General features: G+C 45.8%; 2 protein-coding genes and 1 non-coding gene across 4 annotated transcripts in view; 1 reads left to right on the top strand and 2 right to left on the bottom strand.

The window, feature by feature from the left end:
* MATN2 (matrilin 2) overlaps positions 1-5,955 on the top strand; it is a 69,635-nt gene extending 63,680 nt beyond the window's left edge. The window contains exons 23-26 of one of the 2 annotated variants that reach the window (XM_040060594.2): positions 1,784-1,855; positions 2,380-2,484; positions 2,729-2,824; positions 5,622-5,955. In XM_040060594.2, the coding sequence (XP_039916528.1) occupies positions 1,784-1,855; positions 2,380-2,484; positions 2,729-2,824; positions 5,622-5,674 (326 nt within the window). In that variant the 3' untranslated portion in view covers positions 5,675-5,955. The remainder of the gene's footprint in view (positions 1-1,783; positions 1,856-2,379; positions 2,485-2,728; positions 2,825-5,621) is intronic. The other variant, XM_040060601.1, reaches the window with a different exon arrangement.
* Positions 5,956-7,431: 1,476 nt separating this feature from the next.
* Positions 7,432-11,302, bottom strand: RPL30 (ribosomal protein L30). The gene is made up of 5 exons (XM_040060611.2): positions 11,176-11,302; positions 11,037-11,087; positions 9,988-10,133; positions 8,783-8,913; positions 7,432-7,539 (listed from the first exon to the last, which is right to left on the bottom strand). Exons 2-5 carry the CDS (start codon positions 11,055-11,057, stop codon positions 7,490-7,492), a joined length of 348 nt encoding a protein of 115 aa, XP_039916545.1. The 5' UTR covers positions 11,058-11,087; positions 11,176-11,302; the 3' UTR covers positions 7,432-7,489.
* On the bottom strand, positions 7,783-7,917 carry LOC120764407 (small nucleolar RNA SNORA72). Its single transcript, XR_005704213.1, has one exon. It is a non-coding gene; the product is annotated as a small nucleolar RNA SNORA72 (small nucleolar RNA).
* Positions 11,303-23,798: the final 12,496 nt, after the last annotated feature.

Below are 23,798 nucleotides of genomic sequence, written 5' to 3'. Positions count from 1 at the left end.
CACCTCCTAAAAAATTCATTGTTTTGTTACAGAACAGAACACTAAAAATGAACATCCAACTTCAGCATTGTTCCCCAACAAATTTATTCATTGCACTGACTTCACCAAGGGATTCAGGGTGATCAGCCTCTGTCACTACTTGTGTGTTTACTCAGCTTCTGAGGCAATGAGATCAGAAATCTTAGAGCCCCAACTAGTTTCTGAAGCCTGAAGAGGAGTTTCTGAAATGCTCAATTCCTATTCCAAACTGGAGACCTCTTCCCCCACCTCTACCAGTGCATCTGTATTTTTTCTGTCCCTAATGATGTGTCCATACCAGCCCTGTGTCCAAAGCTCAAGCATTTCAGGTCAGTTCCTCTGCCCTTCCTAAACAACCCCCTCATTAGCTTGCAGCTCCTGAACAACTTCTAGAGCAAGTCATTATCCAGGGTCAAACACTCATTCATCTTACCTGCTCCACCTCTCCAGCAGAAATCTTCACCATCCTTGTTCCCATGTGATCATTCTTCAGCTGGATTCTGCTTTGTGTTTGTTTCATTCCTTTGTGATCTCATCCCACACCTCGCTGCCCTGACCTCTTCAAAATCTGAGTTCCATCCAGCAGCTGGTTCCGAGGCAGACTAAGATATCTATATATCTAAATATTGTAGTTCTGCTGCCTGATCTCTGGTCTTCTTATTCAACCACTCATCTGTTCTTCCCTGATATTTGTGCTCTGTAATTCCTACCTCCATTCAAGAGGGCCTCATCTCCTTCCCTGTGCGACTTAGCACAGCTGTATATTATACTGCATCTCTCAAAACTGACTAAACCAGCAGGGACCCCAATAGTTATAGCAAACCTGGATGTCACAGAAGCATCTTCCACCTCCCTACTGCACCTTCATGGCGTATCAGGCGAGTTTGCACTGTCACCTTTTACCCCCATGCATTCACTTTCAGGGAAGGAGCTCTGGTTTCCAGAGGAGGGAGCGTGTCCCGGGTGTCCATGCACACTGGCATCATCGGTCACGCCGTGCAGTTGTTGAATACCCGCTCTTTAGCTCCTCTGGGCCATGAAGGGCTCCGGAGTCAGCCGAAGGTGAAGGGCTCATTTCCCAGGGAAGGACCCATGCCCAAGGCACCGCAGCTGCCTCCACACTGCCCTCTGGCGGCACGAAAGAGGCAGGGCACGCAATGGCTGAGGTCAACCTCAAAACAGGTTTGTGTCCTCCCGGTCTCTTGACTAAAAAGATTGAGGTGTGGACTCCGAAATAAATCTACATTTTAAAGGCTGTGCTTCATGAATTAGAAACGTGTACTTCTGCTTATAACTGTAGTGTATCAGATAGACTCTGCTGCACTCTTTGTACCTAAAAACTCCCAACTTACTCCCTGATCAATGTTTCCCGTTATAAAGAAAAAAACTGAAGGACAGGAAGAAACTTTCTTTCTCCAAGCAGTATCTTATCCGATTCACCCCAAAGGATGATGGATGATAATGAAACATGAAAGAATTTTCACTGTAGGACACAAAGTAGATTGCTGTCATTTCAGATTGCTTCACTGTTATTAATCACTTCTGGTTTTGGAGGAGTTCCTTTGATAGTCTGAGTTAAAAGGACAAGTCCTGGAGTTTCCAGCAACACTGGGCCTCTTCTAAATTGCACAGGTATGAGGCATTCTCCATGTGTTAAGGACGAACACCAAGTTACTGGCAAGAAACAGCCCAAATTCTAGGGAATGTGAACATTTTTATTGCTCCTTTTGTGATATTGTTTCCTTTGGCAATTTCTATCTACCAGCCTTGAAAGAGTCACCTCACCAGCAGGATGCATCATCTGACAGGCTTCGTAAGACTGGTCCACAGCCTTCAGGTTGGCTGGTTTAACTCAAGTGTCTTCTCCTGCTGCCTTTTCATGCTGCCTTCTATAGAGAACTCTCACAATTCAGCTAAAATGGTTCATCCCATGTCCATGCCTCCTCACCCCTCCAAGTCACCCTTTCTGCAATGCAAAAGACCGAGATTCACTGTAATAAAAGCATGACTGCATGCTTCTTACATCATCCAAATGAAATACTTCATGGGGAAGCTTGTATTTCAACACTGTGCTTAACACTTTAAGCATGTTCAGCTTTCAATCACTTCTGTTTCTCACAGAAACCTTCACAATTCCCTTTCAGTTCTGCAACCCACAACTTAAATCATGTATACAGTAAATACAACCTAACAGCTTGGTTCCTTCACGTCTTTGTATTCCTAGTCCTTTCCTTGAATGATCCTCACTGCAATTAGTGAGATTACTTAGTAATTAAGAACTCAGTGCATGCGAGTAGAGAAAAAAAAATTATAATTTAGTGGGTCTGATTTTCAGACTTTTGGGGGGGGGGTTTCCTGCAGGACCTGAATCAACCACAATAGCCATCACAGATGTCATTGACTGTCCACATCTTGCAGTACACCACAAGTATCTTTTTGAAGACAGTCACATTCACTCAACAACAGGTAATGGGGTTACCTTTGTTTAGAATAACCCAAACTGTTCTTTGAATATAGAGGACTACACGTTGTATACTGTTCTCCAGTACCGACAGAATCTGCCTAAAGGTGTTCCTTTGGATGTTGACCTGTTTTGAGAACAGGAAGCTGTATGAAACCCGCTCTGCATTTATAATTCCTTGTCATTTCCTCGCAATCCAATTTAATTTATTCAGCATTTAGCCTATGCCTAAGTGTTTCTGTTTTTCAGCAAAAGCCTCAAAAGATAACGACCAGTGCAAATGTGAAAACCTTGTGACATTCCAGAAGTATGCAACCAATGAAGTAAGAAAACTCACCCAGCGATATATCCTTTGAGTAACTATTTCTTACGGGTAAGATAAGAAAGGCAGGTTAAAATAAACTAAATGTTTTTTGCATCAAGTCTAAACTGCCTCCATAGCTAAAATCAGTTTCTTGTAATGAAAATCTAAACTATGTAATAGTTAGTTTCCAAGAAGCAACTTAAACTTTTCATCTGCTTCTCCTTCATAGAAGGGACCAAAATATTAATATGGATCTTGAACTTTAATAACCCCTTATAGCAAACACCTTCAGGAACAGCAAAGAAACAACTGGTGAAATTCAAGACTTAACACTTTGCTTTGGGTTACTTCTTCAGATGCTCCTGAAATAGCATTTACTGGCTACAGGTGTCAGAGTACAGGAGATGTTTCCCTGCTGAACTGCTTGGTGAGGCACCATATGCAGTGAGTAATTCAATACCACACTCCAGATGAAATCAAAGGACTCAAGTTTGGTTAATGCTGCATTAAAACAAATGCAGGTAAAACTTAGCAAGTTGCAGATCAGTAGCTTCTGCCACAGTTTAAAGTGAGCTGCTAGTGCAGCAGCCTTTACAATGCCTGTAACATCCACACCTCAGGAAACAGCAGCAAACTGGCAATACAACTTATCTATTATTTATCCAGCAAATTCCTGTTTTCTTCATGAAAGCTGCTTGTGATCAAATAAACACTAAGACATCACACCTACTTCAGTAATGTAACTGTGTCTAAGAGCAGTAAGCACTTACTCTCTGCACAGAGGAGTGCAGTGATGCCAACAGCTCATCACTGTGTGCATCCTACAGGAACAGCCTCAGACTGTGAACAGTCTGCCCAGAGGGAGGCAAGCAAGTTAGTGGCTGCTAACCTGATGCAGAACATTGCCTACCAGTTCAGACCCTCCCTGCAGGAGCCAGCCTTTCTCTTGCCTTCCCAAGTCTTTAGTCTTTGGCAGACACTTCAAGGAATTATGTTCTAATCACCTGGTTTAATTACTCCATGCAAAGATTTCATAAAGGAGGAGAAAGCCATCGTGAAAGGTTATTGCTAGGTATTTCAAATTCTCAACATACATACTGCTGTGACTTCTCCAAACAACTCTGGAGAAAAACTTCTAGGTCATTTCCCATATCCTTAAGTGTTTTATGACATGCAGCATTCCAACTGTGTGCTGACAAGAAGAGACTGATTCTCCTTCAGAAGCTCTTTACCACAATCTCCAGGGCTATGAGGGACTCTGAGCTTACTCGAAGAACTTAGTTGCTAAGCTTAGCTTCGCAAGATGTGCTTTTTTGCTTTACCATTTGAGCAGGCAACCTTGTGATTTTTACTCCAATGGCTCAAGGTGATGAAAAACCTGTCAACACTGAGCCAGAGACTAGAAATTTTGATAAGACAGTGCTAAGCACTTCCTCAAGAGCACTATACAGCCACTGCTTTGAAGAGTACAAACCATCCAGTTTCCTGCTTACTACAAGCCTTGTTTCTCTACCTTATCTCAAGAGCAGCTCCGGTATGAGGTGATACACTAGTTCTTGGTAACTGCAGACTGCTGGCTAGTCCTCAGAGATCTGGGGGTGGTGGAGGGAGAACTGGCTACAAAAGTAGCTCCAGTTACATAACACAAATTTAGAGGGACCAGTCCAAACTGTTTTGTGTCCAGCTACGTTAACTTCTATCAGTAGCTGGGCGTAGTTTTACTGCTTCAGCTTTGCCTCTGTGAACACTTGAGAAATATGGCTGTTGAAGAAAATGCAGTTCACATGGTGCTCATATGCAGAGTAGTGACCTTAATGCAGCAGACAGATGAGAAATTACCAAATCCAAAGTCCAGGCAGACTGGACACCCACTCTTGCTCCTTACTAGCAAGAGGAGATTCTCCTGCTGTCAACAGGGGGACACAGTACATGTCTGGCCAAACTCAATTTGCCTGTCTGCCCTAAAAAATTCCTAACAGTAACATGTCAAAGATCACAAGTTATATGCCCAGTTCTCAATCTTCCCTTGTGTAAGACCTTAAAATGTTGAAATCAAGACCTTAGTCAAACAAGCAAGGAGTGGGGTGCAGCAAATTCATCCTTGTGAGGTAGATCTCAGTGCCTTCAGATCTCCCTTGATGTTAGGCCTCCTCTTCCTCTCAGCTTTCCCTGGCTGCAGCCTTTCCATGGCACTCAGAGAGAGGTGCTGAAGTCAAAACTCCTGGTCCAACCTCTTCCTGCAGGAGACAGCATCGCTGCCAACTGGAAGTGCTTATCAGGAAAGGGATGCTGTACACAATTTTGCATTGCTACAGCTTCTCACTGTAAAAGGAACCCACCCTAGATCCTATGGATTTTGTTGTGCTCTATTCCACATTTGTCTGGAAACCAGTCACAGCTGTGGACATGACCAGATCATGAGGAGCAGACATTCCTACTGAGGTCTCAGAGCCCCATTGTTTTATAATCCACTGCTAGTTATGTGCAGTTTTCCATATAATTAAGTGAAATATTTTTTTAATAAACAGCAAGAACTAAATAAATATTTACCCTTCCTTTAAAGTAGAGAAGACCAATCAATTTTTAGAACCAGCCTTTTTAATAAGCTGCAGTCTGAACTCCATGTCAAGGTAGGCCTGTTAAGGAATAGGGTTTCACACAGCTTTCCCAACTCAGCTGATCCAATCACAACAAGAAAATACAGGGGAATATTGCATGAGAAACTACTGGGAGTCAAAGAGGAGAAACAAGAGAATGTTAATGGACCATAGCAATCAGGTAGCTGACTTTCCATTAATGCATCCTATCAGTAGCTCTCTTTCCTTAACTTTTATCTACTGGAAGAAATGACGAAGAGAATGGAAGACTTGGAAAACAGGCTAAAATATTGATCAGAATTTTAAGTGTACACTACATTGTATATTTATACATACAAATTTGTCAGAGCTATTTTCTTAAACTGGTTCAAAGTAAAATAACATCTTTGTGTCTGAAGTTGAAAAGAATATTTTGGATCCTTGTATTGATATGCCATGTGTTGTCTTGCATTCATTGCAGATAATGTTGAAAATTTTATATAAACAATTTAGTAACTAGCGAAAGTTCTAATTAAGCAGAACAACTGAAATAAGCTATGCAAAATAATAAAATGCTGTTATTTTTTGAAATGAAACCTCCATGTATTGAAGTATTTTTAGGCTATGAAATTATTTGGCTTGCTTTTCTCTATTTCTTTCATCCACTCTTAGTATTTTAAGCACAGTCTCTATGTGTATATATAGTTCTACGTGTACAAACACACAGAGAACAAGTAGGACAGCAATTCGCAGCCATTAGGCTTGACTTGGATTCATCAAACAAGAGTTAACTAATGTAATCAGTAGGAAGAAAGAATATAAATTTACACATTTGTGTTTAAACTGTGATGGAATTAAATGCTTGAAATGGGAAGTCTGCTGGATTATCAGGGCACCACAACCTGAAGGCTCAAGGACTTTTTCCTTATCATGTCCAAACTATCCAACTTCTCCCTGCTGTCCCTTTGGTCAGTATTCACTTTCCTGAATGCCAGTATATTAATTCTTAAAAGTATTATTTGGTCAATTCAGGTAGCTGCAAACCTGTTAAATATTAAAACACAAACACAACCAGCAAATTGCTTCTATTCTGGCCACCTGAAGTATCTTTTAAGTCTCACTCCCTTTCCACTGACAGCAACTCATCCAGATTTGTGGTTTAATAGCTAAATATACCACCACTTCCTCTTCTGCTCTGACACACCTGGGAGTTTGCCTCTTGACTATCTCCAAACAGAAACACAAAACTTCATCCATTTAATAACAGAAGTAGTTGCAGCAGAACTTAAGTGATCTCAGACAAGCTGATGAGTAGATACACAACAGCAAGCTTTGAAAGGTACGCTGTGTTTTGGCATACTTTGAAATTCTGCAGGGTTACAGGTACATTCTGATTTTCATTAGGTGCTTGTTTTTGCCATGTCAGAAAATCACTGGCACCTCAGTTAACAATCCCTAGTAATAAGGAGTATCTTGCAGTCATGGTCTCACACAAAACACGCACAAATCTCTAAGATACTGAAGTTCTCAGCAATTTTGACTGCTCATCTGTCTCCAGTATCTTCAGAGAACTAAAATAAACGCTACTGATTTAAAAACAGCTTTGTGAAGTTAACCAGTATCTTATTGAAAGTGTATGTTACACATCTAGAAGCTATATCCTGTTTGCCCTTTTACAGATGGGTACTCTTGGAAGGAAAAGACAAAAGGACTAAAGCACATTAGTACTGATGCACTTGGTAAAAACAGTGAATTATTTTAATGTAAGTAAACCTTTAGGGCTCCCCACTAACATCCCAAATTTGCTACTGTCCCTCACGTAATGCCTCGTGTTTGCATTAGCCCTCCAAAAGCAAACGGTAAGGAAGCCCTTGGACCCTTGGGATTTGGCACCATACTTGCCATGATCAAGCCTTCCTTCACTTACCTCTCAAGATCCGTATCGCCTACGGAAAGAAAAGGCAAATTCTGCCACGTGTAGGCTATTTCTAACAGAACAGGAAGCACAGCAGTGGTAATGAATCTTCATTTATACAGTTTGTTCCCTAAAACCAACAAAGGTATAATACAAATTTTTCTTAAAAGGGATCTGTAGCCAATTTTATTGTAGAAATAACACCTTTATAGCATTTACTTCTCGCTGGTTTGTTCTGGCATGCTTCTAATGATGTCAGAGTCACCTGCAAAACAAATACGTATTGTTACAAGGGGACCCACAGAAAGATGTTTTTACGAATAAAAATAAGGGGAAAAAAAAAAAACCCAACCCAAAAAATCACCACAGTGATTCTAGAAAAAGAAAACCACCTAAAAGCAACAGTTAGTCTACTTAGGGAAAAAAGCAAATAATTTTGATAAAATTTATAAAAATACGTGTCTATGTGTTTTTCTATTCCAAATACAGTATCTTCCAGTAATTATGCACCTGTCACCAGCATTTACAAAGCCAGGACTAAAACAACAATCTAGTCCTGGAGGACACAATGCATAGTTTTACTATAGCGAATGTCTAGCCTCCCCTGATCACAGAAATATCAGGACAGCGAGAATATTCGCATTATCAGCTACACAGCATTAGGATTTTACTTGCAGCTCCCACCCCACCCAAAACCAAACCTGAAAGTGACATTTTGAAAATTAAATTTACAGCTACTATTAAAATACAAGCAAGCTAAGTTTTCTAAGAACTAGGAAATTCAAACCATTGTGACTTGGGGAAGAGCTGGTTAAAGTTATTACAGAAATCATTAAACCTATGTGTATGTATTCTGATCAATAAACAGAACACGGGATTGAGTCTTCTCTTAAAACACTCTGGAAAGAGGATAGGAAGTCACCTACTTTAACACTCTATATAAGGAATCTGAACTCTCTGGGACAAAGACTGTTACCGAACTAAAGAAATTGTATACAAACTTACAGTTTTAAAATAGTGTTTAACATAATTTTCATTCCCTTGATGAATATCCACCTGCCTATTGGTTATTTTTCTATATATTATTCTGGGAAGCAGGACAAGTCACAGTTCTTTGTCTCAGATTAAGAACAGTCAAACAGGGCTGTTGTAAACAGTATGTTGTGCAAGCTCATGTCCCACCTGATAGGTTCACAAAGAGGGCCCATACAGTTTCTTTCCAGACACTGAAACCTCCCTACAGACAGACAAGTAGACAAAATGCTCACAGGGCTCAGCAGTAAAAGCTAAGTGCAAGAGAAGCAGCAGCCCTTCCAGGTTCTAAGAACCTAGGACTCACAAAAGAACAGGATCTTGGTCAGAGGAAATTTTAAGTGTTAAAGCTGATGGAAAAAGGCAGTGAAGTGTGTCATCACTCCCGCTCATTCCTTGCTCAGTGCTGCTACTCACAGGAGAAAAGAGGATCCACAGACACCTCGTTTGGTCCCTACACTGCAGGAGGGAATTACCTGGGTCAATGATGGCCAGTGTGCACACTCTGTAGTATTTTCCACATGCTGTGCCCAACTCGATGTTGTTCCCACTATAATGATGGACACCAGTCTTGGCAAGCATAGCATAGTACTCAATCTCTGATTTTCTGAAATCCAAAAACCAGGTGTTAACAGGATCCACAAACAATGCAAAGAGAGCAGCTTTAACTCCTTCCACACTTAAACCATTAAGACACTTTTCCTTCCCACCCAGAGCAAAACAGCTGTTTCTTGTGAGGCAAAATCACTCCAGGGTTGTGTCTGAGGAACCTTAGATGTCTCCTGAAGGTTTGTAACAACAAACCCTTCAGGCTGTTCCTACACAGGCTCAATTTCTACATGGTAGAAGGACTCAGCAGTTGCAGACCTCTGAAAAGCCACAGGAACTGTGCCAAAGTGCATAAACTAAGAGAGTTAATGCGGATGGCCAGTGGTGGCCAGATGCTGAATGGAGACACAGTTTTGCAGCTGAAAAAGGAACCATGTATTTTAATTTAAAACAAGTCCACCTATACTGCCCTCTCTTCTGACTTTCACTAGGAGAGTCTAGCAGTCAGTACTGCTTTCCCAAGCATTTTGGGATCCCCATTAATACTGGGGATTGCTGCCCACTGCAACAGTCCTGCTATTCCTCAAGTATCTGATTTCCGGGTTTCACATTTACGTTTTCTTGAGCCTGCCAATATCCCTTGACAACAAAAAGGGCCCAGATATTCAACGAGGAAAATGTCATGACATTAGCACAGATTACATTCTCAAAAAAGCAGTTTCACTGGCCAGGACCCTGAATTTATAACTACCTTTGATAAATTTTGTGTGGTTCAAATATTTTAAATCAGCTATCAGTTTTCCCAATTGTAAAATTATTTTCCAACACGCTACTTGGGAAAAAAATGGGCATTTAGCCCCATTACACCCTTAGTGAATGCTATCAAGTGTAAAAAGCTTCCAATACTTTCTCTAGTGCAAACTCCTTGAATCAGAAAGCTAGAAACACACCAGGAAACATTCTAGACTTGAAATCGTTGCACAGCAAACTACCTGTCACTTTTATTTCAGAGTACTCTAGAGCATGCCAGCAAAGCCCACTGTATTAAGTCTCTGGAGCAATTAGCACAAAGCATGCATGGCACTTGTACAAAGAACCCATCTCAGAACTGTTTCCTCACCCATCTGCTTACCTCAAAGCAGGGCAGTTGTTTGCAAGGATGACCAACTTGGCTTTGCCCTGACGAATCATTTTCAGGGTCTGTTTGTACCCAAGCACATATTTGCCACTTTTCATAACCAGCTGAAGCCTGGAGTTGATGGACTCCAGGGACTTTTTCTGAAGATGTAAAAAAGCATTATTGTGTTACTTCACACTTTTCAAAACAATGGACAACGTAATAGAGGAATTTCAAATAGATGCATTTTTCATAATCTCTCTATGAACAATCTCCCTCTGAAACATAGAATAAGAAAGGCCAGTCAATTATTTGAGTATAAGAAAATGGATAGGGGCGTTGCTGATACTATGTTTTCAAGAGCTCAGAAAGTTCTTTCTTACCCCCATATCTCTCAATGGGCAAATATATTTCAAAGCAGTGTTGTTGCTATCTACATAAATCAGTGACATCTGCGTGTATCTGTCAAGCTCAGCTAGTCAAGGCCCAGTAAATACCACTTCTGCCTTGCAAAAATCTAAGCCGGGTTTAGTCTGTCTCTCCCCAGGGCGCACACTGACCCTACATGGGGCAGCAGAAAGAAGTACTTCTATGCAATATCAAGCTGATATTACAACAGGGGAGCGTGATGCTCATGACAACAGGTTAGGAGTATTTGACGGACAAAATCACCACCTTTGACTAAGAAATGCAGATATGTCAGAGCCACTCCAAGAGAAAGACCAGAATATGGCAAGAAAGGTAAAATCTTAACTCCACCCGCTCTGGGATCTCGGCACTCCCTCTTCCTTGCTGCAGCTATCTCAGGAGCTCTGCAAGCACCCCGGGGCATCGCACGGGAGGGACCCGAGGACACCGAGCCCGGCGGCAGGCGGCCGAGGGGCGCGGCCAGTGTCAGAAGAGCTCGGTCCGAGCTCTGAGGGCTGTGCGATGGGCTGTGCCCAGGGCCCCCTCAGCACCCCCGGCCGCCAACCCAGGCCATGCCAGGGACCCCCCGGCGCACCACGGCGCCGCCCGGCCGCCCCGCCACCACGTGCGCCCGGCGCGGCCCCGCTCTCACTCACCGTCTTCTTCGCGGCCACCATGTTGCTGCCTCGCGCGGGGTCGGGCGGTACCTGGAACACAGGGGGAAGGAGGGGAGCGGTCAGAACCCGGCAGCAGCGCCAGCAGCGGCCCCCGCGCCCCCGGCCCGACCCCGCTCACCGCAGACGCGCAGCCAAGATGGCCGGGCCGCCAGAAAGGGGCGAGCTCCCACCAAGCACCGCGCGAAGCCCGCGGCAAGTCTCGCGAGAGCCGCGCACACCGCGCCCCGCCCCACGGCTGCCAGCGCGCCCGAACCACGGCGGGGGCCAGGGGCGGGGCGGAGCCTCGTCCGGTGTGGGCGTGGTCAAACTAGCCGGGGCGGCCCATGGGTTAATGTGGGTGGGGCCTGCCTGAACGAGGGACGAGGCCTGGCGTGTGTGGGCGGGGCTGGAGTGAGGGGCGGGGCTGGAGTGAGGGGCGGGCTCGGCCGCGGGGCGGGCGCGGTCGAGGGGCGGGCTCGGTTGAGGGGCGAGCGCGGTCGAGGGGCGGGCTCGGCCGAGGGGCGGGCTCGGTTGAGGGGCGGGCTCGGCCGAGGGGCGGGCTCGGTTGAGGGGCGGGCTCGGCCGAGGGGCGGGCTCGGCCGAGGGGCGGGCTCGGCCGCGGGGCGGGCTCGGCCGCGGGGGCGGGCTCGGTCGCGGGGCGGGCTCGGCCGAGGGGCGGGCTCGGTTGAGGGGCGGGCTCGGCCGAGGGGCGGGCTCGGCCGAGGGGCGGGCTCGGCCGAGGGGCGGGCTCGGCCGAAGGGCGGGCTCGGTTGAGGGGCGGGCTCGGCTGAGGGGCGGGCTCGGTTGAGGGGCGGGCTCGGCCGAGGGGCGGGGCTGGAGTGAGGGGCGGGCTCGGCCGCAGGGCGGGCTCGGCCGAGGGGCGGGCTCGGCCGCGGGGCGGGCTCGGCCGAGGGGCGGGCTCGGCCGAGGGGCGGGCTCGGTTGAGGGGCGGGCTCGGCCGAGGGGCGGGCTCGGCCGAGGGGCGGGCTCGGTTGAGGGGCGGACGCGGTCGAGGGGCGGGCTCGGTTGAGGGGCGGGGCTGGAGTGAGGGGCGGGCTCGGCCGAGGGGCGGGCGCGGTCGAGGGGCGGGCTCGGCCGCGGGGCGGGCTCCGAGAGTGTCCCCGTCTGGCTGCTGGCTCCCGCCCTTTCCCATTTCCGCCGCTTCCCTCGTTCCGCGCCGGTTGTCTGAATGCATAGTGCACATCGCAGCCTCACGGAAGGCTTCAGGAGCTGATGCGGGAAGAGCCGTAGTGGCCTGAGCCTCTCATCATGGAATCCCAGAATGGTCCGGATTCCTAGGGGCCTTGAAGCTCGTTTGGTTCCAGCCCTGCTGCCGTGCCATCTTCTGCTAGACCTGGTTGCTCAGAGCCCCATCCCCCCTGGCCTTGAATACCTCACAGGGATTGGGGAGGATCCATAGCACCTGTACCAGTGTCTTCACTGGTGCTTCACCCCTCTAATCACCTTGGTGGCTTCCTCTGGACTCAGTCCAACAGGTCGATGTCCTTCCTGTGCTGGGGACTCCAGAGCTGAACACAGCAGTTCAGGTGGGGTATCACCAGAACCGTGTCCCTGGGGACTGTCACTTCTGACACGAGGCTGATGGGGAAAATTATGGGATGGAGAAAATAAATCTCTTGGGCACTGCAAGTCACCAGCACAGGGGGCACGTGGTGGTCAGGCCCTGCTGTGTGCACTGTGCACACTGCCTCGCTAAAGCAGCAGCACTTGCCTTCTGCCCTGAACGACAGCCCCTGGCAGGCCCCCAATTCTGCATGAATGGCCTGTCCCGATGGGGTACAGCCCCAGGCCGAGCCTGAGCAGACACACGAGTTTCTTGCAAGAAACCAGCCACTGAGCTTGGGAGTAGACTGGAGCCCGACGCTGCCTGTGTTGGCATGTTCAGCTTTGGGTGCCCTCAGTGCAGCTCCCTGGTTTGCCGGGGCAATGGCTCTGTGTCAGAGTCCAGGGCATCCCTTTGGTCACCTTGGAGGGACAGGGACCCTGGCAGAGAAGTCTGAGACCTGGACAGGGGGTCTGAGACCCTAGCACAGAGCCCAGGAAGACACTGGCTTTGATCCCAGTCCATGGGAAAGCCTTCCAACACTGAGAGATGAATTACAGGCCACAAGAGTGTGAAAGATAGTAGTTTAGCTTATCACAGAGTGAAAAATCGTAGTTTTGGGTTCTTTAGTATGGAAGTGGATGGGAGCAAGATGGAGGACTTTGGGCATTGTCCCATGCTGCTCTTTCTTCTTCATTCACTCCATTTTTTGCAGTGACAGTGGCACAAATAATTTAAGGAGATTGGGTCAGAGTAGAGATGACCTGTTTAGTACAGGTAGTAGGTATTGGCAAGTAACTATAAATAAAGAACACGTAATAATTGGTATAAGAGGCAGTGACCTCCCAGCGTGGGGGGAGTCGTCAGATGCCCAAGCAGCTGCACAGATCTTAGCTGGGCACAGAAAGAATTGTAAGATAAATAATAAACGAAGCGCACAACCTTGAGAAATCAGAACTTGAAGACTCAAGTTTCATTCTTGCATCTGGCTCAGGGCTTTTCAGAAGGCAAAGGACTTTAAAACCACCTGAATCTCGGGAGAAACACCTGAGAGCTCTGCACTCCCACCAGCTGTGCAGTGTCCTTAGCTCATCCCCAAGCAGCTCAGTCCATGGCTGTGCCAGAGTGACAGTGCAGGGAAACTTCCTCCTGCCCCCCCCATGCACTCTGGAAACCACCAACTTGAACACTATCTCGCTGAGCACACACCCATCGCATTGTTTGGGACCAGGGCCGCGACATGAGGCTCCCACTTTCAGGCCGAGGACGTTTGTTCTTGGTGCTGTCCACCCTAGAACAAGCATCCCAGGTTGGCGCAGGAGGAGCAGAGAGCAGCAGCAGCTCAGCTGGCACCTGCAGGGATGTGCAGTGTGGTTGCTCTTAGCGTGAGTTGCGGATATCCTCCTAGAGGATGCTCAGGGATCCAGCCACAGGACAACAGGTTTGCTGCTAGTGTGACTTTATGCTCTTAAGACACTGCACCAGAAAGGCACCCCAGCATGTACAGTTATTATGAAATTACAAAACTAGTATAGGGGCTTTGCTAGACTCACTCAGGTTAGCACAAGCATGGGAAAGTGTTGTGCTTGTTGGCCTTAGGAAATGTGATGCCTTTATCAATATGGAAGATGGAGAAACAAACTAAAAAGCCAAGAAAAAGCATGTTGGACTCAGTTATTCTAGTATGCTTGTATTGATAGATATTATTTCAAATAAGAGATATAATTTATTGCAATATAATGCTGTGCTCGTCTCCTGGTATGGCTACCTCCATGGTAACTTTTTCTGATGTATGATCACAGACCTAACCAAAAGATTTCCAACAGGATAACCTTCCCAGTGACAGGCAGCCTCTGGGCAAAATGCAAACCATCGTCCCAATAATTTTTTTCTGGGTAACAACATTGGGTTTTGACAGATCAGTTTAAGCATCTAAATTAACATCTAACACTGAGACAAAGGTATGTTGGAAAAAAAATGTTACCAAACTTAAGTGGAGCTGAAATATCACAAGTGAAACTCTGACATTGGTCTGTCTCTAAAGACAGAGTTCTCCAGGGATATTGTCTCTGTTAAGCACATAAATTATACATGTAATATATAAATAACAATATAAAAATGTAACATTTTTATGTGTCTCTATAGTCCAATTTCTTTTATTGAAAAAAAAAATCCATCCCTTTACAGAGTATGATTAAATCAATTTTGAAATATACTTCAAAATTTTCTTTGGTGACTGAAAAGTAAACTCCACTCTATGTCTCTTTCTTTTCCTGTTCTTCTTTTTCCCCTTGTCCCAGCCCTCAGGTGCATTGCTGTTATTCTCCATCAAACTGTGACTTTGCTTTTAAGTCTTTGTACTTTTACTTGGTTGGTTCTGGTCTGGTGAAACATTCATCTTTCGTTCTTGTTGAAATTACTGTCAAAGGAGTATAAAACTCATTGGGCCCTGTGAACTCTTCGGTGCCATTCCTTTTGACTATTCCAGGTTTTATGTCACCTTGCAAGATGCAGGAGTCATGTATGGCTCCGGGAGAGGCAGCTGTTTCCAAGGGTACTCTTGCAGCCTCCACTCACGTGAGGTGAGAACAACTTTCCTTAGCCGTTTATAAAACTAGTTCTTTCCAGTAATGTGCTTTTAAAAATTATCTGCATTTCTGAAAGAACTTTCTGACAGACGCTTTTGGCATTGGATGCCACATTCTGTCCCTAAATCTAGATGGAATAAGGATTGGGTTGGGGGTGATGGGAATACATGCAGAAACGGGCACTACTGTCTCTCACCCTCCCAATCTCTTCTGTGAAGGCCTCTCCTGGCCGTCTGTGGTCCATAAAATGTCCTTTATAAAGACAAAGGACCCGTCCAAATCAGATGAAAATTATAGTAGAAGAAAAGGCTTTGACCCCACTAAAATTCCTTAAACAATTTTATACAGCCACTGTTTTGTTAAAAACAGCAGCTGGGAGTGGATGGGCCTTGACAGCCACTGTTTGAGAATGAAGGAATGGAGGAAGGCACCCAGGCACCCTCAACACCCTCAGGGATCTTGAGCTCCCCTCCACAACGAGGCCGTGATACAGCAGAAATAGAAGAAAGGCAGGGAAGCAGCAGACAATGTCTCCATCTCCAACAAACAAGTCTCAAGATGGAGCAACCCAGGGAGCAGCTGGCTACCCCAGGAAAAAGTGTTCCTTCTCCCGGCACTAACAGCAGGCACTGTGGTCCCATCCAGCCTCCCTGCCCGCCCCAGCACGCTCAGCCAGGGAGACGAAGCCCTTCTGGGGCTGAGTCAGGTATTACTCTGCCTCTGGGGCTCTGCAGGCTGTGCTCAGTTCGGCAGTGAAGATGAGCACGCAGGGAATGCAGAGTACTTGGGGAAAGCAGGACCACTCCTTACCCTGGCCTAACTCTTTGCTTGCTTGGTGAGAGGGCAGGAGCAGGGTTTCCAACAGAGAGGGAGAACTTAATCCAGAGGGCAGTGGTCTTGAAGTTCTTCCACCGCTCTTGTCCACTAAAATGCTGACAAGGTTGTGTAAAAAAGCACCAGTTAGGAGCATGAAGAGGTAGGAGAGTGAGAGCACTACGAGAAAAGTCACTGGTAGAACATTGATCTATCCCAAAAATTAGAAAGCAACTTCATCATTTTGGGTGAATGAAACCAACTCAGCGTATCTAAAAAAGGGAAGTCAAGGTGATGCCTTGTTGGGATTAATTAAAAACAGAGGCCAGACAAAATTAAAGGAATAAAAAGTGGTTATATTTATTTATTGAAGGGCCTTTGGGTACACTTTGGGCAGACAAAGCCCACCCAGGGGCTACACCAAAAAAATGGACAATGTGTCACAGGTTTTCATACTTTTATAAGTTTGGTCCACTTGCCTATTGGGAATTAATCTTCCAATTACCAGTTCAGGCAATGAAGTCATTTACCCCAAGTTTGCTCCCCCCAACTCACTTTTGTTTTACATTTCTTGGGCCTGAGACAGAAAGGTTCTTTGATTCCCAGGCCTAGAGAGGAATTGTTTTGTCTGACCAAAATGGGAAGACAGTAGCTAACAGTATAGAGCTTAGAGTTATACCCTAAAGAATTTAAGGATTGCAAATATCTGAAAAATATACAAGCTAAAATCCTGAAGCATCAAGGGAATCTCGTGCAGCAGCACTGATACCAATGCCAGTGTACCAGCAAACAAACTATGGTGGCAGGGTTACACATACCTGGGGACAGACAAGCGAGTTCATGGAGCTGGTCAGGATCAACCGTGGGGTCTCTTGCAGCAGTTTGGCTGCAAGGAATCAGTGCTGGACATAGTGCATATGTGGGCTCACCCAAGCAGCATGCCTTTCTGCAGAGAAATCCCAAAGCAACTTGTCTCTGTTACAGGACCCCAAGCACTGCCCCCACAAATGCAGTAGTAATAGTATCATCAGCTTTTCTCATTGCTCATCAGAAAATGAAAAGTAAAATGAGGTGCTAAGAAAACAGGCTTGTGTGCTAATTATGTGTGTTGTTGTAGACAGTGTATAGTTAGAGAGAACAGAAAAAAGAAAGAGAAGAATGATGAAAAATCATTCTGAAGTCTGAAAAAGGAGCAGTATGTGGGCACCCTATGGTACAGTCTGGGATGGATCATTCTGTTAAAATCTCTGAACTTCTGAAGTCTTTATAAAGCTGAAGTGGTAGTGCTGATAATCCTGAGAGAAAGTGGGGACCACTCTGGCAGCCAGGGAACATCTGAAGCTGGGCCCCTGTTTAGCCCCTTCCCCTGAGCGTCAGCAGGCAATGTGTAGAACTCAGGACTTGCTCCTTGTCAGAGCCGCCAGGTGCCTGGGACAGTAACAGGTTACCAGGAAAGCTCCAGTAAATGTGTGGTGTGACTGGGGGTATTTCAAATTGTAACCTCTGCTAAAGCTGCTGCAAGAGGGACAGTATGTCTATGGCCATCCTTCAGGTGCCCCAGGTCATATACTAACCCTGAATGATGAGATTCAATTCAAAAAAGAAGACTGATCTTCTGACAAACTAGGCCTATATCTTTATTTTACCAGTATGAACAGAACATCCTTTTTTTAAAAGGATGAAAATATGCAAAAAATACAATCCTGCTTTGATTTATAGTCTAGTCAAGTCTCTGCACAATTACACAACAATGTTGTGTGAACACCTGCAGCCATTATTCTCTAGTTTTGTGTATCAGGGCTATTAAAAGTGACAGACTGTGTTCCCTGATAATCATTGCATTTACAGCAAATGCAAACATGTTCATCTGATTTTCACAGGGTTGTGCACTGATCCATCCCCTGTATTGTCAAGCAGACAAATGCAGCTCTTTGTTTCAGATCACTGGGAATTCAGAATCCCAGCAAGGTACAGGTCCAGTAGATCAGAATTAAAACCTTTCCTCAGCCACCCTTGAAGCAGTTTTACTATGAGAAAAGAAGGAAAGAAAGAGAGGAGTTGTGGATGAAAATGGGTCAGGTGCAGAAAGGTTATCTCGTTAGGGAAAGCCTTAAGGTTAAATACTGTCTGTTGTGAACACCTGGATATCTGCAGACCTGGATATATTTTCAGCCAGTAAAAGCATGCTAAGAAGCATGTGTGTATGCACATACATAAATATATACATGTATAAATACATACACTTGTATACCTATATGTGTAACCAGCTTAAATCCAGTGCCAGTACAATGAGAAACTGCATTTTCTAAGGGCCAAATTGTGCAGAAATCCACAGGTGCAGATTTCTAAAGATAGTAATTAGTTTCATGAGAAAATCTTCAGATTGCCTCCTTTCCAGGAAATTACTATGCATGTACTAGGAGCTGAGTTTTGAGGTCATTGCTATGCCAGGCAAAACAAAAATAGTTGTTTCCGAAGGCAGCTCTCTGAAGTTCATAAATCAGCATCACAGAACAGCCTTCAATGGACCTACAAATATTTGGATCAGTGGAACATTTGGCCTGAATTACTTGACACAGTAAACAATTTAGGATATTTTATTACTTGTTTAGGTACTCGTCGTTCTGTACAGAATAGCCAAAGAGCTGAGAAGTCACAAGAAAGAAAACTCTTGATTAACATAATGTTTCGAAAAGTCACTGTGATTTGGAAAGTCCCAGGATTTGGGACTATTAGAATGTAGATATAAATTTAATAGCTGCAGTAGGAATAATAGCTAAAATACTCAAAAATCTTAACAGTGAGCTCCGGAATGAGTGCAACAAGTTTGCTCATACAGTACTGGCCTGGAGAGCTTAAAAATTATCAGAGTCTTAGAGAAATCTTTCCTAAGTTTGTTTTTGGAAGTGCATTGCTGATTGTATATAAGAAGTCATAGGTATTTGTTCCTTTACCTCTGGATATACAGCTATCCATGAGTATTCATAGTTTACATTAAATTTTAATTCCCCAATTTGTATTCATGAATAAAATAAGTAGTTCAATATAATTGTTTTGTTTATTTTCTCCTAAAGGTTTGGTGGTTTTTTTAGCTACTTTGGCTCTGCCTTCATTTGGGGGCAGCACCAGGGTGATTTGGATTAGAGAAGGCATAGAATATATGGAGAGGTGCCCTGCCCAAAGGAAGGGATGGGATGGAAATCCAGCCAAGGATTTTCATCTGCCAGCATCATGCTACAGTCACTGTATCACTTGCATGAATTTCTTTACAACTCTGTACAAGCTCTGTACCATCCTGTGCTCCCAGAAGGTAGGAGAGTGGCAGACAGGCAGCTTGTAGTTACCCCGGGGAAATGTGTTTGTGCTGAATGCTCTGCAGAGGGCACACCTTGTCCAAGCCCGGCCTGGTCCGTGGCAATCCAGCTGAAACGCTGAGGTGCAGCCCCGTTCTGGCATGGCCCTGCCTGTGTCCAGCTCCAGCACTGGCTCTGTCATGTCCAGTTTTCCTGCTGAAAAGATGCAACTTCTACTTCATGCAGGAGGAGGCACAACCGTGACATTGTTATTTAGTGATCGTGGGAGTCACCTGCCGAATGGCCCTTGGGTTCTCATTTCTGTTCCTGTATCCTGTCCAAGGCCGGTCTAAAGAACGTGAAGTACAGAGCAGCCCGCGGTGAGCCTTGCTGCCAATAGGCGCTGACGTGAGAGCTCCCTCTCATATTCCCTCTCTCTGGCCTTGTAAACCTTGAATTCCTTTCTTTGCTGTTTAAGAAGACTGGATGGTAGGTGCACTCTGCAGAACTCATCATTTGGTTAGGACAGGGAGGGAAGCAGGTACAAAGCTCTGCAGGCAAGAGAATGAACTGAATGTAGCTTTCCTTTCTTTATTTTCCTCAGTGCCCAGTGTTTGACGAGTCTGACCTGGTGGTCCATCTTCTTTACTTTGTTCTCTGAAGGATCACAGAAGAAAGGTGGGATATCAAGTTTGTTTCCTGGCATGTCAGGCTTCCTCAGCTGTCAGTACTCCTTCACAGTCACAGTCACTTCTATTTCCTACCTTTGGCAGCAGAACAGTGTGATGCCTGAGTGTCTTCATTTGTGCTGTTCAGGGAAATCCCCACGTGCTGTGCGTGGAACTGACCTTATTCCCACCACAGCAGTCAGGATTTCACACCAGCAGCATGGATGTTAAATATTTCTGAAATTAATTTTTATGTTGCAACGCCCTTTGTTGCACTTCTGTTTTCGTTGTCACACAGCAACATTTTGCTAATCCAAAAGTTACCAGCATTTCAGTGTCTAGTGTCTCACGGCAATCTTATATATAGCCACGGAAATCTATAGAGCCTACAGTGGATCTTTTTCTGTTATTTTTAAAAAGCATTCTGAAAATTAACTCGAACTGAGGAAGCAGAAACTATTGAAGGAATTATTTGCGTTATTGCTACTGCTCTGCCTTGGTTGTGGAACATCACAAACCCTGGACAAATGTCCAAATACAATATGATTTGTCTGAATAAATTTCTGGGTGGATAAAAATTGTTCATTTAGAAGAACGTGTGATTAGTGTAAATCTGACATAATCAAATATGTCTTGGGTGCAATAAATACATTATCTGCTTATGCAAGCAAATGCATGGCAAAGATTCTTCATTCTTACTCTGGGAAGTTTTTAGGCCACCTCAACTTTCCTGGACATCTGTTGATTTGCCTATATGCAAATATAAAATATTATCTTTATTTTACCTTTACCAGGCTGATGGTAAGGATATTACAGGCGGTCACTGAACCCAGAGGACTCTGTAAACCCGGGATTCCTTTTTGCTCCGCGTTGCTGAGGCCCCGGGGCTCTGTCCCTCCCCGTCCCACGGATGCATCCTGCAGCTGTTGCTGTGTGCAGGGAGGGCTGCGGGGGGCCGCGGCTGCTGCGTGCGTACGGGCGCACGCCCGGGATGCCCATACCACAGACGGTCAGCGCAGATAACCCAGCCCTGCTGCTCCTCTCGCCGGGTCCGCTCTGGGGTTCCCTACAGAAACCCCACACCCTGTCTCAGGTTCACAAGCTCAGCCACATTCACGCCAAACGTCGGCGTGGCCTCCAAGTCCGTATAATATCCCTGTCCAGACCTGGACTCTCTTACCCGGCCTATGGGTCTCCTCTAGTCGAAGCTATCGTGGCTCAGAGCTTGCTGGCGAGGTTTACGAGCGCACTCCCAGGGCTAAAGCCTGGGGCGCACGGACCTGCAGTCCCTTCCCGCCTGCTGCCGCTCGCTCACACCTTGCGGCACTCTCACGCAGCGTAGAAATCCGCCCCGGGGCAGGGACGGCCGCGGCCGTGGCCCGAGCTGGGCGCTGGGGGAGTGTTTAGGGCTCCATCGCCGGGGCCGCCCCCCCGGCTCCGTGGGTCGGTGCTGCCCGGCGGCCGTGCCACTCGCGCCTCGCCTCGCCTCGCCTCGCCTCGCCGCGCTCCGACCCGACCCGACCCGACCCGACCCGACCCGACCCGACCGTCGGGAGCAGCTGCAGAGCCCGCCGGCCCCGCCATGGGCTGCTCCAGCAGCGCCCGCAGCCGCCCCCAGGAGCCGCCGCCGCTGCCGGGTGAGCGGGGCGGGGGGAGCCGGGCGGGGGCTGCCCGCAGAGCTCTGTGGGGATGCGGGGCGCGCTGCTCGCACAGTGGTCCCGTCCCTTCCCTTCCCTTCCCTTCCCTTCCCTTCCCTTCCCTTCCCTTCCCTTCCCTTCCCTTCCCTTCCCTTCCCTTCCCTTCCCTTCCCTTCCCTTCCCTTCCCGTCCCCGTCCCGTCCCGGGGAAGGCGCCGCGGGTGCCCGTCCCGCAGAAACCCCGCGGGGGCAGAAGGCCGTCGGGCTTGCCTCGGCTTTTAGTTCTGCCCGCGCAGTGGAGGGAACTGCGCCCCGTAAGCGATGGCTTCGAAACTGGTATTTCTTGTGAATGAATGCCTAAGTCCCTTCCGCTCGCCTCCGCAGGCTTTTTTTTCTGTTTGTTTAATTTCCAGACAGGTCCTGCTGTTGCTCCTTTTGTGTAGTACCTCGCCAGTCTAGTGTCCTTTCTTTCCCTCTATAAAACAATAGTGAACTAGCAATATTTGACCCCACTATCCTTCCCTTTTCTTATAAAATCCACCCCGACATAGTGTGCAGCTTTGGCAATGTTCTTGTGGCTTTAATTGGCTCAAGTGGCTGGCTTCAATTGGCTCAGCTGACTAATTTTGTGAACAATGTATATTTGTAGGTGTTCCATAAGAACATCCTTGCTATTCAGTCGACGTAAAACAAAACCTTGTTTCCGTATTCATCATTTTTAGCTCTTTGCTCCAAGGAAGGTTTGGAAACACTTCTGTAAGAACGTGAATGCTGCAGTTACAGGAATTGTCCTCTCCAGAGAGATATATTTTGAAGGCAGATGCAGAAAAGTTGTTTGCATTTCATTTACTGCGTTTCTTTCCTATATTCTTCAGTTATGATCTGTTGTTACTCTGCCTGCAGCATCCATGGTTTTTAAATGGGTTCATATTCTGTGTGTTGTCTTGTGGTGCTGTGGCTTGTGACTGCAGAGAGGAGAGAAGGTTGTGGGGGCTGAGCATTGCCTGTGCCACTACAGAGCCAGCACACATCTGCATACAGAGGAGCCCTGCTCAAAGTATCGGGAGAAACCTCTTTATGCTGCACCTGCTGTCTTGTTCAGCTGGTCAATGTACCAATGTACCAATTCCTCTGCCTTTCCACCCTCCACTGAAAGATACCTGCACAGGAACACTGAAGGGCTCAAGGAAACAGCAGAAGTAATTTATTCAGAGTATTTTAATTATTCTGTATAAAAGCATGTTCATGGCAGGATAGGTCACGAAAAGTACTAAATACATACACTAATGTAATGGTAAGGATGAAATGCAGTTTGTAATTCCAGTGGAAAGATCAGCATTAATGTGGCATTTACTAACCAGATATGTTGACAATTTTCTAATTTACTTTAATAAGAAAAGATAATTTGAAAGAAACCTTCTCTAAATAAGTTAATAGAGGAAAATGTATTTAATTTTCTTCCACTGATGTGTAACTCACAGAACTCTGAGGCTTTTCCAAAAGGAAAGAAGTCAAAGAGAAATTACTGTAGCCACGGCCCACTTACATCCACTGTTTTTCTTTGTTTCTCCAGCTGAAATAGTTTACAGCAGGAAAAAAATTAATTTAAAAATAAAACAAAAAAGGAATGCTAGGAATGCTGACTGCCACATGATGTTCATTTTCTTGGGGATAAAGGTATTGAATAGATTACTGAGAGGATTTATTTTTTCCATATTAGGGAACACTTTGCATTTCAGATGAGAGCAGAGGAATGCTTCCAGGGTATCCAGTAGTGCAGATCTTGCACTGTATAGCAGTATTTTATTATCTAATTTATATAGAACATTTTGATGTAGAGAGGGCTAGCTGGAAGTTACAGGGCTGATGTTTATAGGACCTGCATGAGATTCTTAATAATAATACATTTGAATTGTTTCTTTTACTGCTAACATGAATTAAAATTCTATATAACAGGCTAATTTTCATGGCTCAATTTTTCTGTCTGCAGGATTTAAATACTCTCTGTCCATCTGAACAAAGTGAAGGCATGAAAAGTGTCTAAAGGGACAAAAAATAAAAATGTGAAAAGATCAAATGTCTGGTCTCTGAGAATACATTGCTTTTTTAAATCACTGCTTAGAATACCTTAAGTTTAAGATTTATTCATTATTATTCTGACTGGGTTTCTGTTTCACCTTGAGCTTCATTTTAGGAAAAG

The sequence above is a fragment of the Hirundo rustica genome, chromosome 1 (assembly GCF_015227805.2).
Source record: "Hirundo rustica isolate bHirRus1 chromosome 1, bHirRus1.pri.v3, whole genome shotgun sequence".
NCBI classification, from domain to species: Eukaryota; Metazoa; Chordata; class Aves; order Passeriformes; family Hirundinidae; genus Hirundo; species Hirundo rustica.
The sequence above is the reverse complement of the archived record's forward strand: the minus strand, read 5'-3'. Positions and strand labels throughout refer to the sequence as shown.

Excerpts from the sequence above, each read along its gene's own strand:
- RPL30 (XM_040060611.2), bottom strand. The coding sequence starts at position 11,057 with ATGGTGGCCGCGAAGAAGACG. Across the intron at positions 10,134-11,036 it reads TGGTGGCCGCGAAGAAGACG|AAAAAGTCCCTGGAGTCCAT; the intron begins GTGAGTGAGAGC and ends TTACATCTTCAG. Across the intron at positions 7,540-8,782 it reads ACTGGCCATCATTGACCCAG|GTGACTCTGACATCATTAGA; the intron begins GTAATTCCCTCC and ends TTTGTTTTGCAG.